Consider the following 15555-nt stretch of genomic DNA (forward strand, 5'->3'; position numbering starts at 1 on the left):
GTTTCACACGGAATTTGATCACTAACACGTCGTTTATCTTTAATTGGCTTGTTAGCGCGAGGAAATGGAGCTGGATGAGAGAAGGAGGCGTGAGGACGAGGATGTATCCAAGCTGGATTCTAATGCTATTGGAGAGGGTCAGCTTTGGTATCTCATTGGAGCTGACTGGCTTAAGGAATGGCATGCCTTCAAGGCTGGAGGTATGTCGTACAACTGCTGTAAACTATCCAAAACTAGGATTGGGGTCCCAGATAATTCACTCCTGTATCTCATATCTACTTTGTACACTTCGTCGCATAGATCGGCCCCCTGGTCCCATCAGAAACTCACAGTTTCTCAAGGATAACGGACAGCCTCGAGCAGGCATGAAGCGAGGTGGGTTAAGGAGTGCGTGGGGTTGAGTGCCAATTAATGCATAAATGGGATGGAATCGCAGCCAACTGACCTCAGTCATGCTCCGTTGATGTTGCTCAGGTTTAGACTATCGCGGAATTAACAACAGTGTATGGCGATATCTGTATGACATTTACGGCGGCGGCCCAGAGTTTGTTCGAGGTAACAGATCATAGCGCTATTGCTCCTATCAAAAATGTATCTCGCCATCAAGGCACCAAAGTTCCAAGGTGCTCGTTTATTAATGATATAGGTGCCCATGTTGCTCCTTTGTACTACAGCGACTCTGGACTTGTATGCACCGGATCCCAAGACACTCCCTTCGGGTCAAATGCGCAATAGTGCTCGAGGCAATGTGCACTCTATTTCACCGCGGCAGCAACACTCACAAGATGCGAGTTATCAGCACCAGCACCATCGTCAGAAAAACGGGCATACAAAAAAGCTTAGTGCCAAACATGGCCCCGGGGCATCGATTCCTCCGGCAAGGACAGGTTATGCGTAGGCATTTCTTCACGTGCACGGCTGCACAAATTGTCCATGAAGTTCGTTCCTGAAACTCTATTGGTCTCAACTTTTGAATGAATATATGCATAGATAGTCAATCGGCGTGTCTTCTTTGTATTCTGCCCGGCTTCATTATTATTGTTATTTTTAATTAGCAACATCAAATTCACGCTCCTGCTCTCATTCATCCCCATGCAATGGTCATGTCCGTCCTTGCGATCCTTGCATCGAGTCTTCGCGAGGGTCAGAATCTGCGCATCATCATCATGATCATCATCTTTTCTTCCTCTTATCTCGCAGTACCAGGGATCCTTCGAGTTCTCGATTGACGAAGACAGTCAGGTCCAGTCAGTCCCTGTGGAGGCCTGCCACCACGACATTTACTACACCCATCACATTGCCATCTATAGTCCTGACGACATTCGGTCATGGACATGAGGCGACACTCGGGCATTGTCAACCCCAGAAGGCCGCAGCGTACCCAGTTTCTAATCGCCTCCCCACTCTTACAGTCGCGCCCAACAGAATCTGAAGGGAATCAAAAAGCTCGGGATTTGAGCCATCAGCAGCACGAAATGACTGACCAACAGTTCATTCCTACATCTCACAAAGAGACTGCGGGACTTGAGCACTTTCTCAGATCATATTACGATCAATTGGAGGACGAGGATCAGCAGGACCAGTTCCATGTTCATCCGCCGCCCAAGGTCGCACCAGCTATCGAACTATTCCAACGGATGGAGCGTTCGTTGTCCCCGTGGATCCTTAAAATATCATGGTACCAGCTTAGACCTGCATCGAGAGTCAACAATGGATGCTAGGGTACCGGAAAGCTTTCGCCTTCCAAAGAACGTCAAGAACAGAGATATTATGATGTGTGTGGGCGACAAGCATTCTATCTACGCCCGCACCACTGTCAAAGTCCTGCGCGAGGTCCTTGAGTCCGAGCTTCCGATCGAAATCTACTTCGCCGGAGATCGGGATCTGAGCAAGGAGAATCGGCAATGGTTTCAAAGGTTTGACAACATGACTGGTATCGACACTACGACGAGACTCGATCAGCACCTGGTACAGATCTCGGGACCGATGATCAAGCCCTTTGCCATGTTGACCTCGCAGTTCTACGAGGTTATTCTCATGGGCCAGTTGCCTACTTTTTATAGGATCCGGCCATTTTATTCGAGGATGGAGGCTACAAGGAAGTAGGCACGGTCTTCTTTTACGATTGGACTGTACTCAATAAAACGGCCGGTGTCAATAAGAGAGCATGGCTGGCTTCGTCACTGCCCTCGGTTTCAAACCGCCCTTCAAAAACGCCTTGGTTCCGCTCCAAAGGTGATCAAACCCAAGACTCTGGTGTGATCGTACTGAACAAGAAAAAGCACTTTCTGGGTCTTCTCGCAATCTGCAAGATGAATGACTTCTTGGAGCGGAATCAGGCGGCATTCCAATCCGCCTGGAGCGAGAAGGAGTTTTGGATCGGAATGGATATGGTACAGGAACGATATTCATTAATTCGCTTTGGTGGAGGAGTGATCGGCGACCTTGGTAATGCAATACCTTACAAGAGGGGAGATGACTTTTCAGGTCCTTATTTTAACAGCGACAACGCCTTTTCCTCCCCATCATCGGCATCGTCATTATCACGATATGGATCCATTCCAATGAAGAAAGACCGTGTCTGCGGCAATCAACTTCACTTCAATTACAAAGGCCAGCCGCTCTGATGGAACAACGGCCTGGTCCGAGACAAACCCATGGATAACTCTCCGTATTTGAAGCACACACCCTGGATGCGAGATGAACACAGGGTCTGAGACATTAAACACTCGTGTTTGGCAAAGACTTTTCACGGGACATTGATGGAAGTCGAATGGAACCTACGGTTGACGGTGTTTGAGATGCTGCGCCATGACCAAGCGGTGGCTCAAGAGCTGAACCAGCCAAAGGTCAAAGACATTCTCCCTATTGCACGACTCGTCAAGGCCGAGGACGCTAAAGGCGGAAAGGGCAACAATGAAGCTGTCTGACCTGAAATCCTATCCCTGCGACATAATAAATGAAGATGGCGCTCCTTCCTTTGCCCCTATCTCCTTTTTTCGTATGTGCGTAGATTGTCATTCTTCATTTTGAGATGATATTGTCATGGACCAGCTGAAGAAAAAGAGTCGATGCGTCTTTTCTTTGCGTGCCTTGTTCGATGGATACCCTTTGTCAGCGTGTCTATTCCATTGTGTTCCGTGAGAGTCGCTTGGAGGTGGCCCATTCAAGATCTAACAGTGTTCATTCCCTGAGTCGTATGAAGTTATAAGGTGGAACTTGTAAGGGAGAGACCGATTTGAGGAGCCTAAGAAGGCGGGAGATACAGAAATACAGAGATATAGATAGACCTTGGACGTTGCGAACATGAAAGAATGTGAGAAGAGGAGAGGAGCGGTTTAAGGACAAAAGATGGGATGGCCACCGTTGCGGCGCGATAAATCCTAATTAATCTTGAGGCAGCAACAAAAGGCGCAAGATCGGACGAGTATTGTCCAATTTGCTCGACAGCAGCATTTAGCTTCAGGTACATGTTTGCAGAGAGAGGGATTGCATTGATGGTATCATCCTGTATCTAATGGACTTCTGGGAGTTAAGACGCGTCCGGTTGTTTGCCTCGCTCGTCCTTTCCTTTATTGAGAGCACGATGGCGTGATCGGGGAGGGGAGCTCCTGCGCTGTTTGCGTGCACACGCGCACACAGAGTTTAACTGGCATAGACTAAGGGACAGTGGGCCCATATACAGTATGCCCTTTTCTGGCGGGTTCTTTTTCTTTTTTTCTTCGATCTCTCTCCCTCGAAAGTGACTGTTCATCGCTCGTCTCCTTCGATGGCGAAATCGATCCGCATTTTGATGCGTCCAACCACTCTCCCGTTCTGCGCGATAACGACGCAGACGCGACTATAAAAAGACCGTCTTCTCCAAAAGGATCTCTCTCTTCTCATTCCTTCCCTCATCCCTCCACCTTCACACCCCATACTCACCCTCCACACTCGCAACTATGTCTCCCGACCGCAACCCCCTCCGTCTTGGCTCCATCGCCCCTGACTTCGAGGCCGAGACCACCAAGGGCCCCATCAAGTTCCACGACTTTATCGGCAACTCCTGGGTCATCCTCTTCTCCCACCCCGCCGACTTCACCCCTGTCTGCACCACCGAGCTCGGCGTCGTCGCCCGTCTCCAGGACAAGTTCGAGGAGCGCAACGTCAAGGTCATCGGCCTCTCTGCCAACGGCCTCGAGTCGCACCAGGAGTGGATTAAAGACATCAACGAGGTCAACGACGTCGACCTCAATTTCCCTATCATTGCCGATGCCGACCGCAAGATCTCGACCCTCTACGACATGTTGGATTACCAGGATATCACTAACCTCGATGCCAAGGGCATTCCCTTCACTGTCCGCTCCGTCTTCATCATTGACCCCAAGAAGACCATCCGTCTGACCCTCTCCTACCCTGCTTCGACCGGCCGCAACTTTGACGAGATCCTGCGCGTTGTTGACTCATTGCAGTTGGGCGACAAGAACCGCATCACCACCCCTGCCAACTGGAAGCACGGTGACAAGGTCATCGTCCACCCCTCTGTCTCCAACGAGGAGGCCGAGAAGCTCTTCCCTGGCTTTGAGACTGTCAAGCCCTACCTCCGCTTCGCTGCCCAGCCTGGCACTCAGAAGGCCTAAACTTGGCGCTCGCACGCTACCTTGCCACACTTGTATATCCAGATCCAAAAGGCCATAATCATTTCCTGTAAATAAAATATTTATTAACCAAACGACTCGAACACGCCATTTTGATCTGCTCGACTCTTTCCTCCACTTTTCGTCTCCGACGCGCGCGGACGGCGCGTTCTTTGTATACATTGAAGATTCCTTAAAACTGACATCCTACTGTTACTAATAAAGTAGCCATAGATACCCATCCTGTGGGCAATTGCTGGATGGCGGGCCTAGCGTTCACGGAAGGCAATTGATTCTTGCCTTTACGCCCGAAAAAAGGAATCAATAAATATCTCCAGTGATCTTCTTTGGCTTCTTTATCACGCTCTGCGCAACCTGAGGCCTTGATCCTTTTTTGAAGATGCGATGGTTTGAAATAGCCCCGGACAGGGTTCTTCATCCAGAAAAATGTTCATGGCATCCCGTTTATTGACATTGGCTCAGTATGCAGCGAATAGAAACTGATCTTCGGACTTCCCTGAGCACTGCCACGCTCCCATTACTTTAGAGTAAGTCCACACTTTGCTTGCCTTTTCAGGCCGTCAAAAAAATCTGTGGGACTAGCGCTGAATGGGTCATCAAAGATCTACGATGGCAGTCCGGGCTCTTGTTGCACATTGCTTTCTGGTAAATCTAGCATTGGTATAGATCGTCCTTCGCGGTGTAACAGCAAACAAACCCAGCTTCGCTACACAATTAACAGGCTTTTTTCCGCGGAATAATAGCTAGACAGATCTATTCGAGTGGCCGCAGTTCTTCCCACTGGGTCATCGCGTCCTTAACTGGCCAATAAAGTCAATTAGGAATTCCTTTAGCTCTCCTGGCATTGAAACACAAATGCGCCGCCCCCTTCTGCAGCAGGAAAGCTACTCCAAAAAATTACCCAAATTATCTTATGTTTTCTTCGGGCGCGTCATGACGATGTATGCATCGGGCTGGGTATTTTATGTCAAGCATTATGTTAGACGGGATGGCGATCTATAAACATCCTAGGGAGGGTCATGGAGAAGTTAATGATGACCAATAATTACATGCAGTACTCTATCACCTCTTGCTATGTTAGCTACAGCCGTCAATTCATGGCCATTGCTGCCATTGGTATCCTGCAGCCGCACCTAGCGGCCATGCATCAGACTACCAGCCCAACGGAATAGAATCAGAGGCTTCAAATGATATTTATTGCGCTTCTGGTATCATCTTTTCTCGGATCGTTGACTATTGAGCCCATCTGCGCCGTACTAACCCCAGTGGTTGATTACGCTCCCAGCTGTGCTCAAGGGCCGATCTATCAGCTGGAGCGATACGACTAGTGGATGTAAAAGCGAGCGTCTACGGTGTCGTAATGGTTGTCATTTTCAAAGCGGCCATCGCAGTGGTATCATTTCCTGTCAGCATCCCGAATAATAGCGTGATCTTCTATGGGAGCTTCTATCCGAGGTCCATAAGAAACAAAGTGGACTTGAGGTAAGGAGATGCACCATATCGATTGTTCATTCCAGATTCAAAGGACGTCTCCCAGTTGACAACGGTATTTTCAGTAGAACACTATAAAAAACCATTTTAGGAAAACGGAATTCACTGCGCCCATGCTGTCACAAAGTTATAGAAGGCGGTATGGCAGAAAAAGGAGAAAATCAGCTAAAGTAAATCATACTGAGTGACGAAGTTAGCTTATCCCACTGCGGTTGCTTCCTGTCGCACAGGTTCAAGTAGCATGAGCATGAACATATCGATTACATTGCTCGATTAATCTCAAGAGTTCTTGTTCTCACCCACTCCATAGCTTCAAACCATTCCGCGAACATCATCAATGTGTACAACGACGCAGCTCTATAAGGTGAGTCAGGAGAGAGTGCATCAGTGAAAGCACTGGTGGAGCGCGGTCCTTTGAGGCGAAGTAGATACGTCCATAGAGTGTAGTCTACGAATGAGTGGCGTGGAAACTAAACAAAGAATGTGCGAGTAACCACAAAGAAATGACAGAGGGGGCTTTTCGTAGTCCAAATCGCTGGGCTGAGTCGATACGAGGAAGAGATTGACGAGCAATTGCTATGAACATGATAGACTGGGTTATTTCGGGAATAGCCTATTCAGGCCAGGTTTTTTCCCTCCTCGCCCCCTAGACGAATGCCACTCCAAAACTTCACAACTTTTGAAAAATTATCTAAGGGCGGCTGTGTAACCGATAGTCCTACCGCACGTCCAGGAAAGGGAACCTGCGTTTCGATTTAGCTCAAGTGGGTCCCGATGATGCTCAATTAGTTGACTACGGCACATTCCATTCTCAAAGGGCTTCGGACTGCGACGATCCTTTGAAGGGTCAGTCGGCGGCACAGAAGGGGAAAGCGAAAAGAAGTTCTCAACCAATGGCCCCATGCATCGCGAAAAAATAGAGCCATGCATTGATGCCAGGGTACATAGAATGGCAGCAGTCGAATCATAGAATCTTCCCTGATCTTGTTGAGAAAATAAAAAGACCAGGAGCTTGGGGATTAGTGGCAGGTAGATGTTTGTGAGACATGCTTCTCAGGAATTGCCGACTATGCGGTCAGTAACGTTAACGGAAACAAAACGGTTGCTCTCATCAAATTAACTTATCTTCCAAGGCCAGATGCATATAAAAGCCGATGCCTTCCCGCTCGTTTCACAGTGCTCATCCGAATTAGCACTGGTTAACCTGTGCTTCTCTATTTCAATATTTCATTGCTTCTCCACTGCGCCTCCACCCTTGTTCCATCCAGCGCTGTTCGCACGCATACCCTCCATTCCCCTCCCTCTCTCATTTTTTTCCTTTCTTCGCTGCTGTCCTGCAGCCAGTCTTCGTCTCACCTAGACCTCTCGAGACGCGTTTCGTGCTGTTGTATTGCTGTACTGTTGTACTGTTGTACTATTGTACTATCATTCAAAAAACTTTGCTACCAGCATTCCATGCTGCTCTCTGCGGTTTCTTTAGACACTCAGCAACATCAACCCCCACAGCCAGCGTGTCGACAGGATATTGATCTCTCCAGCATTGCGACATCATACCCTGACTTCCTTGTGCCAGCCGTGTCTACCCGACAGTCTTGATCTCCAAAGTCTATTCAGCCTTATGTCTCCCGACCCATCGCTCAAGGACCATCTTTCCGACTCCGCGGAGGACGATGAAGATGAGGACGAATATGGTATCTTCTCGGCGCCTAGTCAACGTCAAATGCGTCCACAACAGCAGCAGCAGCAGCAGGAACAACCGCAGCAGCATGTGCAACAACAGCAGCTTTTAGGTCTCCAACAACAGCAACAGTACCAAGAAAATCAGGATTGGCGGCTACAGCAACATCAGGAATTCCATAACCTTCATACCAGTACTCAGGGGAAAGCTATGGCCCCTCTTCAAGCACTAAGACCTCATCATCCAATGGTGCTGCAAAGGACAGTTTCTATGCCACATTGCCCCACACTCAACACCCCCTACCATCAGTCAAAGCAAATTCAGCTGGATTTACAACAACCTGGGTTTTCAGACACGCAGCAAGAGTTCTCGATGCTACAGCACCGAGAGTATCGACAACACCAGATCTCTGCTCCCGCGGAACACGGCCAGCATCAAGCAACGATATCTTCGCCTCAGTACGCATCAAGCTCTCCTTCTTCATACATCGTCCCTGGAGGAGAGCGCTTTGTTCCTCTTCCAGAACAGTTTTCGGACCTTATTACGCTAGACCGATATCTTTCTATGCTACAACTGCAACAACCAGCGCTCCAAACCACAATCCCATTGTACGAGCAAGATATGGATTTGATGATGCTTTCGTCCTTAAACCTCTTCGGTCAAAATGAAGACCTGCTGCAGCAATTTGACACCTCAACGTCGTCCTCAATTCAATCCCCCCCTCTATCCTGGACTTCGCTTTCGCCTACCCGCGAAATCTCTCCAAGTCTGTCACCAGATGCCCTCAGGCGCCAGATTTTCTTCTCGTTGCCGTCATCCTCCGCCAGCTCTCCAAATCAAGTAACGAGCTCGACGCCCTTTGCATCATCAGTTCCCTCCTCTGGATCGAGCTCGGCCTCAGCTTCTACATCTGCACCATCCGTCCCAAAACGCCGTCGACGCGTTCGTCCTTCCACCATCAAGAAGCCAAGAAAGATCAATCCCACCTCCTTCGAATGTACAGCTCCTGAATGCGGCAAGGTCTTTTCCCGGGCCTACAATCTGGCCTCTCACATGAAGACTCACTCTTCGGAAAGACCCTTTCTCTGCGAAGTGTGTCCCCTTGCCTTCGCAAGACGCCATGATCGCGAGCGACATGCACGTCTTCATACAGGGGAGAAGCCATACTCTTGCGGAATCTGCGGCGCTGGCTTTATGAGAAATGATGCTCTACACCGACACCAAAAACTTTGCGGAGTGGCCGGATTCTCCTTTGCCATTGATATTTATAATGAACTTGGAGGGAACGACGATAAATCCGAAGGAGGATAGGGCTCTCCAGCGCATACGCCATGCCCAGGAATGCCCGCTACAATCCAGAATTGGGATGCAAGCATGTTAGAATGTTATATGTGTCAAAATGTATTATAAAATGCCTGGGCGTTGAAACATCCTTTCCATATTCGTTTTAATCCAACGTGATCCTCATTTCACTTTTGAGCCTCCGTGGCATCATTTTTGGAGGTTGGGAGCTTGAAGATGACTCCAGTACTTGCTGACTGGCGGGAATAGTGATGATGGCGGTATTAGAGCGGGGATTAGCTCGGGGAAAAGGCGCAAGACAGGCGCGATTGGGCTGCCATGAGAGCCGGAACTCATCTAATTTGATAAGTTTGCTGGATCCCAATTCTGGGTCTCCACTTTAGTGTTGTCCAATAGGATCAATTTCGTGATCGTCCGAAAGGCTCCATAAAAAAAGTGGGTGCATCGTTCCACCGGCTGTAACGACTATTTGCCTCCACATTCACCTCTCACGATGGTCATCCACCTCTCTCCTCCCATCAGTTCGTTGAACATCAGCTCAAGCTTACATGGCCCCTTCTTCAGAAACCTCAAGTTCGCGCTTCGGTCTCAGTGCACGTGGCCTTCACAGCGATACACTTCGCCCAGCGCTTCCTCGCACCCAGGATCCACACTCATATAGCCTTCCTTCACCTTCTTCACCACTGATGATCCTCGCTCCATCTATTGCAGTTGCAACTAGTGGAGATATCGTTCCCGAGAGTAAAAAATCGGCCCAAGCATCATTATCAATATCCTCACCTGTGTCAGGTATTCCCTCCCCGACTTCCGTATCTTCAGCAGCACTCCGTAATGATCATAGACTGGCGTCAACTCCTCCATCTTCTCCACAGCTGGCGTCTTCGAGCACACACCCTATCATTTCCACCGTTAATGTCAAGGATATCGAATCAAGAGACAACTCAGCCTCAACACCTCCACCTTCTCCCCCATTTTCTGCTGTAAATAATCGCTCGTTTCTCGCGCATCACAGGCAAGAGAACGACTGTGCTTTGCAAGATCACCAAGGCGACAAGGATCCGGAGCTGCAGCATGATGGTTTTTGCTACTCTTCAATACCACAAGGAGTCACCGCGGCAGCTGCAGCTGCAGCTGCAGCATCGTATACTTCACAAGAGTTGGCTATAGCGTATTCGATGGTCGCCTCTACACAGCAGCAATGGCCACTGCAGGAACCTCAGCAGACGCAAGGTAACACATAATGCTTCCTATTAAGAGTCGCTACATCTACCTTATACCTTTCGTTACTCCGTTACTCTGGAGTTACGGTCAACTCTGCAGAGTTGACTGTATATGAATAAGAGCCATGACATAAACCAGCAACTTTTTTTATCTATTATTGAGAGTGTGCTTACTTGGAGCGAATGAAGAAATGGCTCTTAATGGCAAAATAAGGGTTTGAGGGGGAGTGTGTTGCTGGTATCTCGCGTTTTTGTAAAGGCAGAGAGGAAGGGTTTCTCATAAAGTAATGCCCTCTTTTAGACACCTCTCCATCACTGGCCAAAGTGAACGAGTCAAGACCCAATAGAGACGGCACTGATGCACTATCATCCCTGCTGAAGGTATAAACGTAAAAGCACCCGACGCATTAATACAACAACCGTCCCGTCCTAAAATCGCTGTCTGTCATTTGCGATCGTCGTTATAGAGGACGATCCCACTGCAAGAGCCATACTTTCTGACAAGGCATGCAATTACATCGCAGCATACGCTATCGACCATGGGAGGAGGTACGCTGCAGTTCTTCATTATAGCCTTAAATATGGTACCGCTCGTGGGATGTTCAATCGTTATTAACAAAGTGCTCTGCTCCGATGAACCCCAGTGCTCTTTTCCCTGGATGAAGACCCCAAGGAGTTCAACCAGGACATGTATGTGGCCATGAGGAATAGAATCTTCGAATTGGAGGCGAAAACAGTCAACTATGCTCCCTTCAATCGATCCAGGAAGAGGTCAGTGGATCGCTCCGCCGATGAGTACCATGGGTACCACGGATATGGCCGTGAGTGTGGACATGGCGACGCATACAGCCATCGATATGAAACTGAGACCGGACATCACCTGAAAAAATCGATGTACCGCCACAGGCCCCATCACCACCTTCAAACACCGCCTGCGCAGGCATCTCGGCCGATTGCCATGGACGGAGTCCACGTCAATCGATCTACACATTCGTGTCCTTCCTGGTGCGCGCCAGAGACCTATATGTATGAGCTACATCATGATTTTCCGAGTCGGGGCCGATATTCACGCGCAGTCAACCGAGAATGGGATCAACAACGAACCTCAAAGATCAAGGTGAGTCCATACGTGGACCTACATCCATTCTCTCCGCCCTCGAGCAACGGTACTGCAGTACATGCAGCCTCACAAATTCGACCTCAGTCTTCAACGCGTCCATATCCTGCACAGCACGTCCTACCTGCAATACAACCGCGACCAATTCATCCTTCTAAACCTGAAAGCGCACTCCACGCCACGCATCGCGTGCATACTCCACAAACCATTTCGGTTTCCACGGTCAGTCATCCTTTACCACCCCACATACACCCGCTCAATCCAGACCACCAGTCTCCTCAAATGACGCAAGCCAACGCCACAGTTTTGCAGCAGCAGCGCCAGTCCTTTCACCAACGCCAGCATCGAGCTCAGCAGCAGGCGCAATCTGACTACTCTAGATCATATCATCTTCGCAAACACCTGCGGATGTTGGATCAGCAGCGTGATGCCCAGATTTCGAGGCAAAAACAGCACCAGGAGCAGCAAAAGGAGCAGCAGCAGCAGCAGGAGAAGCAGAAGCAAAGCGTCACTATTCAGCGACATTATCAACCCCATCAGCAAATGTACCCATATCACTCGACCTTACGGCCTCTTCCGATCCTGTCTCGCTCTGTCCCACATCTGCCACAAAGTGATCCTAACGCACGGTCCAGCGCACTTCATCAGCAGCATCAGGAAAAGCAGCAGTTGATACAACGCTATCAACTCCATTTCGATTATCAGAAGCAGCGCGAACTTTGCCAGCCCCAACATCAGCACCTTCAGAAAACCACCGGACAGTTCTCTCCGAGCTGGGCTGTGATAGAATCGCCCCTCAGTTCGCCACAGGAGACAACGACCTCCGAGCCTCATGTTACGAGAATGATTAGTCGCTCTATCGGTACTAAAGCTTCCAGGCCACTCGAATGCTTCAACTGCATGGCGCTTGATACATTAACCTGGCGACCCAAAGCTGAATCTCCCAAGGGCACCAATGCAGCCTTAGCATCGACTTCATCTGCTCGATTTACCCTCGGCGACGGACCTAATCTCCCAACTGGTGCCTCTTCGGTCTCAAATGGTGAAGTTCTATGCTCAGCCTGCATACAATACATGCAAAGCTATGGAAAATCCCGCCCGGTTCCGCCTTTCAGACTCAATTTTATGAGAAAGGTTCATTGTCGGTTTAAAAAAGAACTTTTACAACTGCGGTTCCAGGGCTGGCAGGACACCCAGATTCTGGAGATTGATGATCGCATGACCGAGCGAGAGTTCCGTACGTTGTTTTTTGCAGGCATGGAGGAGGGACTGGCCATCACAAGCTCGGCGCAAAGCGGAGAGCCCTCGAGTCCTAAATTATCATCCAACAGTATACTGGAACAGAATGGGGCATCAGTTGCTACCAATATTCAAGACGACGACGACGACGACGACAGAACCTTTGATTCACTTTCTACCGACGAATTGCGCACTTTCACAAGCGAAGCCTCGTTAGGTGATTTGTTCGGTCACCGATGGAAGATGGAACCAATTGTGGGATACACCCTTGTCCACTTTGGCGGCTCTGACAGAACGCGGATGGTGCCGATGAATCCTACTGTCTCCTCCTTGAGTATGCGTTTTTTGTGTGTCTGAGTTGGGTAGTTAGTTCTCAAGTATATCCCAGTAACGATTGATATCGGAGGCTAATATGGTCTTTCCTACGTTGGTTATTATACTAGCCGTTACGTACATTCGGAAGCTGGAATCGGTGAAATTTTCATTCAGAGTCCATGTCAACGGACTTTGCTTGTTGTCATCCGGTGGGGGCCCACCTGCACTGCACATGCCAGAGATGGCTGACGAAGAAGACTCTGAAGACGACCAGGAGGCACATGAAGCATTAGAAATCACTGAAGACCAGTACGATAAATTAGACACGAGACAAGAAAGAGATCTTTGATAAGGCCTTCCGGTCATTTTTATAGGCCACTGGACGGCTTTTTCTACGCAGAGATCCCAATGAAAGTATCTGTCCTGGCGCAATCAGTGTACAAGTCGTGTTCCCTATAAGGACGCATTGCTTCACTGGATAGTGATGGTGTCAAATGAAATCGTCCGATAATATTGCCATATTTAGGTGCCAGAACTCCGTCATCATAAATATGTGTCGAACGAGATCGCTACCCGATACTGTCCATATTTGGCTTGGCGCTCTCACTGAAAGGTCAAACGAATAAGAAGCTGAGCATAGCCACGCGTTCTTAAAAAACAATATAAAGGCACGCATTGTCCCACCTTCAATTGCTCCTTCGTCGAAACCAACGCCAGCCGTCCCCTAACTTCAAGCTCTGCACTTTTTCCCACCCCACATATCCGTGAGCTATGAAGCCTCAAGTGAAACCCAAGAAACCCCTCCAGAGCCGCCATCGGAATGTCGCAGGTGCCACTGATGGTCAGCAACAAGCAGCAGCACCTGCAGTCCCTCGCATGTTACGACGCACGACAAAGCAGTCGTTTATGGATGTCGATCTCCAATATCTGATGGCACTCGACCCGACAACCCCGGACCCCTTCGAGAACTCCTCCGCTGTCTTTGAAGACCCGCCTTCACTCTTCCGCCCTTTGCCTGCATCGATCATGGGCGCCAGTACTCCAGGTACAGGTCAATGGATGTCTACGGAGGCGATTCATTTGCAAAAGGAACAGGAGGAGCTCCGTGCGCAGTATCTTCAGTTTCTACACCAACTGCAGCAGAACAACCCTAATGGCTTCCTTGTTCACATGAACACATTCGCAGCCGAGTTCCCGCAAGAGTTTGTGCAGCTTCAAGCATACATCCGCTACCAGGAACAGATCATGGCGCAGCAGCGCGAAGAAGCCAGGCGTCAGGAGGAGATGCGACAGTACCAATTTCAACTAGAGCAACGACTTCGGCAGGAACAAGAACTACAGCAACTCAAGCAATTCCAAGAGCTGCAGTCGCAACAGGCACAAGTTCGAGAAATACAAGAACTCCTTCAGGAATGGTTGATGCGACGCCAACAGATACGGGCTACCAGCTTCCGCCTAAAGACAAGCAGCAAGGATGATGGCCTGGATTTAGCAGATGTGTTTACGATCGCGCTGCAAAAGGACCCAAATCTGGTAGAGAGGATGTTGACCACTTCGGGACCAGGCCAGGGGCTGAGTCTCTTGTTAACTTCGGCCCAGCAGCAAGAGTTTGCTCAGTTTCTGGATCAGCGCAGAATTCATGATTTGATGTCCCAGGAAAAGAAGAAACAGGACTTGACAGCTGCAGGCTTCAGCAGCTTTACTTTCCAGCCCCCGCAAGGATCTTCGTCATCATCGTCGGCTGCTGCGGCTGCTGCAGCTGCTGCAGCCAGTATGCTAACAGCGGGCCTGTGGAGCTCAAGCACGACTGGCCCATCGAGCAGCTGGACCGGTTCAGGATCTGGAGGCTGTAATGGGCTGGGCAGTGGCCAGGCCGCATTTCCTAGCAGATTCCAGCCTCAGATGACGAATGAGCAGTATCTGAAGAGAAACTCGAGGGGCTTCAGCCGCAAGTAGCAGCTGTCCCTCTGGCTTTTTTTTTTGAGAGGGGGGAGAGTCGTTCTTTATCAGGTGATGATTTCATCCATTTAAATTTTTGGCAGCCTTTGGCACGCCTGCACGCCTGAACCAAATTTTTGCACTTCTTTGCTCGAGATATGTAGAACCGACTCTGTCATCCATAAATATGCCCGCAATGTCCAGGGCCAGCCCCCAAATTTACAAAATGGCCCTTCGCTTAATGTCAGTAGCCTAGACAATGTACTGCGTTGTGGACATCGCCTTCCGATACTGAACAGTTCGGTTCATTATTCTCTCCGTGGGACGCTCTTCCATTGCCCGCCAGAATTGATGCAAGCAGAAGGGCGCGTACCTCAGATGCAATCAACCTGGTATCTTTTACTGTTGTGATGCGCCGGGCTGAGCGCCGTAACTCTCTGATATCTCATATCCCGTAATCCTATTGTATCCTTCATCCATTTTAAAGCTCAGCCGAGTTGCGCACAGCACTCTCGTCAAAGCTAATTTGTGAGTATTGGTCTCTTTAGGACCGCTAGACCTCGCCGTATTTTCCATACTTCTCTGCTCGTTTATTACCGCACTGTTTTTAATGACATC

The 15555-nt window shown here is 49.3% G+C and overlaps 6 protein-coding genes across 6 annotated transcripts; all 6 read left to right on the forward strand.

Annotated features, from left to right (window-relative positions):
- Positions 1-55: 55 nt before the first annotated feature.
- BC939DRAFT_469732 (peptidase C19, ubiquitin-specific peptidase) lies at positions 56-1013 on the forward strand (the record flags this gene model as incomplete). The annotated part of the gene is made up of 4 exons (XM_051558045.1): positions 56-200; positions 301-375; positions 475-555; positions 675-1013. Coding segments are annotated over 4 exons (525 nt in total), but the record flags the coding sequence as incomplete, so codon positions are not given.
- A 697-nt stretch (positions 1014-1710) lies between these two features.
- On the forward strand, positions 1711-2930 carry BC939DRAFT_508483 (mannosyltransferase putative-domain-containing protein; the record flags this gene model as incomplete). The annotated part of the gene is made up of 3 exons (XM_051561006.1): positions 1711-2028; positions 2064-2393; positions 2745-2930. The coding sequence occupies 3 exons, from the start codon at positions 1711-1713 to the stop codon at positions 2928-2930; spliced, it is 834 nt and encodes a 277-aa protein (XP_051406314.1).
- A 733-nt stretch (positions 2931-3663) lies between these two features.
- Positions 3664-4820, forward strand: BC939DRAFT_469734 (thioredoxin-like protein). Its single transcript, XM_051558046.1, has one exon. It carries the CDS (start codon positions 3942-3944, stop codon positions 4617-4619), a length of 678 nt encoding a protein of 225 aa, XP_051406315.1. The 5' UTR covers positions 3664-3941; the 3' UTR covers positions 4620-4820.
- Positions 4821-8787: 3967 nt separating this feature from the next.
- On the forward strand, positions 8788-9033 carry BC939DRAFT_380023 (uncharacterized protein; the record flags this gene model as incomplete). Its single annotated transcript, XM_051551734.1, has 1 exon — positions 8788-9033. A coding segment is annotated over one exon (246 nt), but the record flags the coding sequence as incomplete, so codon positions are not given.
- A 1105-nt stretch (positions 9034-10138) lies between these two features.
- On the forward strand, positions 10139-13509 carry BC939DRAFT_55058 (uncharacterized protein). Its single transcript, XM_051561744.1, has 8 exons — positions 10139-10338; positions 10630-10709; positions 10796-10877; positions 10973-11099; positions 11235-11445; positions 12097-12307; positions 12380-13031; positions 13128-13509. The coding sequence occupies exons 1-8, from the start codon at positions 10284-10286 to the stop codon at positions 13246-13248; spliced, it is 1539 nt and encodes a 512-aa protein (XP_051406317.1). The 5' UTR covers positions 10139-10283; the 3' UTR covers positions 13249-13509.
- BC939DRAFT_54626 (uncharacterized protein) lies at positions 13407-15281 on the forward strand. The gene has a single exon (XM_051561742.1). It carries the CDS (start codon positions 13771-13773, stop codon positions 14953-14955), a length of 1185 nt encoding a protein of 394 aa, XP_051406318.1. The 5' UTR covers positions 13407-13770; the 3' UTR covers positions 14956-15281.
- The last annotated feature ends 274 nt before the right edge of the window (positions 15282-15555 follow it).

This window comes from Gamsiella multidivaricata (assembly GCF_025024155.1).
Source record: "Gamsiella multidivaricata strain RSA 2152 chromosome Unknown BC939scaffold_134, whole genome shotgun sequence".
Lineage (NCBI taxonomy): Eukaryota > Fungi > Mortierellomycota > Mortierellomycetes > Mortierellales > Mortierellaceae > Gamsiella > Gamsiella multidivaricata.

Excerpts from the sequence above, each read along its gene's own strand:
- BC939DRAFT_469734 (XM_051558046.1), top strand. The coding sequence starts at position 3,942 with ATGTCTCCCGACCGCAACCCCCTCCGTCTTGGCTCCATCGCCCCTGAC.
- BC939DRAFT_55058 (XM_051561744.1), top strand. The coding sequence starts at position 10,284 with ATGGTCGCCTCTACACAGCAGCAATGGCCACTGCAGGAACCTCAGCAG. Across the intron at positions 11,100-11,234 it reads TTCAATCGATCCAGGAAGAG|GCCCCATCACCACCTTCAAA; the intron begins GTCAGTGGATCG and ends GTACCGCCACAG. Across the intron at positions 12,308-12,379 it reads AATGATTAGTCGCTCTATCG|CTGAATCTCCCAAGGGCACC; the intron begins GTACTAAAGCTT and ends GGCGACCCAAAG.
- BC939DRAFT_54626 (XM_051561742.1), top strand. The coding sequence starts at position 13,771 with ATGAAGCCTCAAGTGAAACCCAAGAAACCCCTCCAGAGCCGCCATCGG.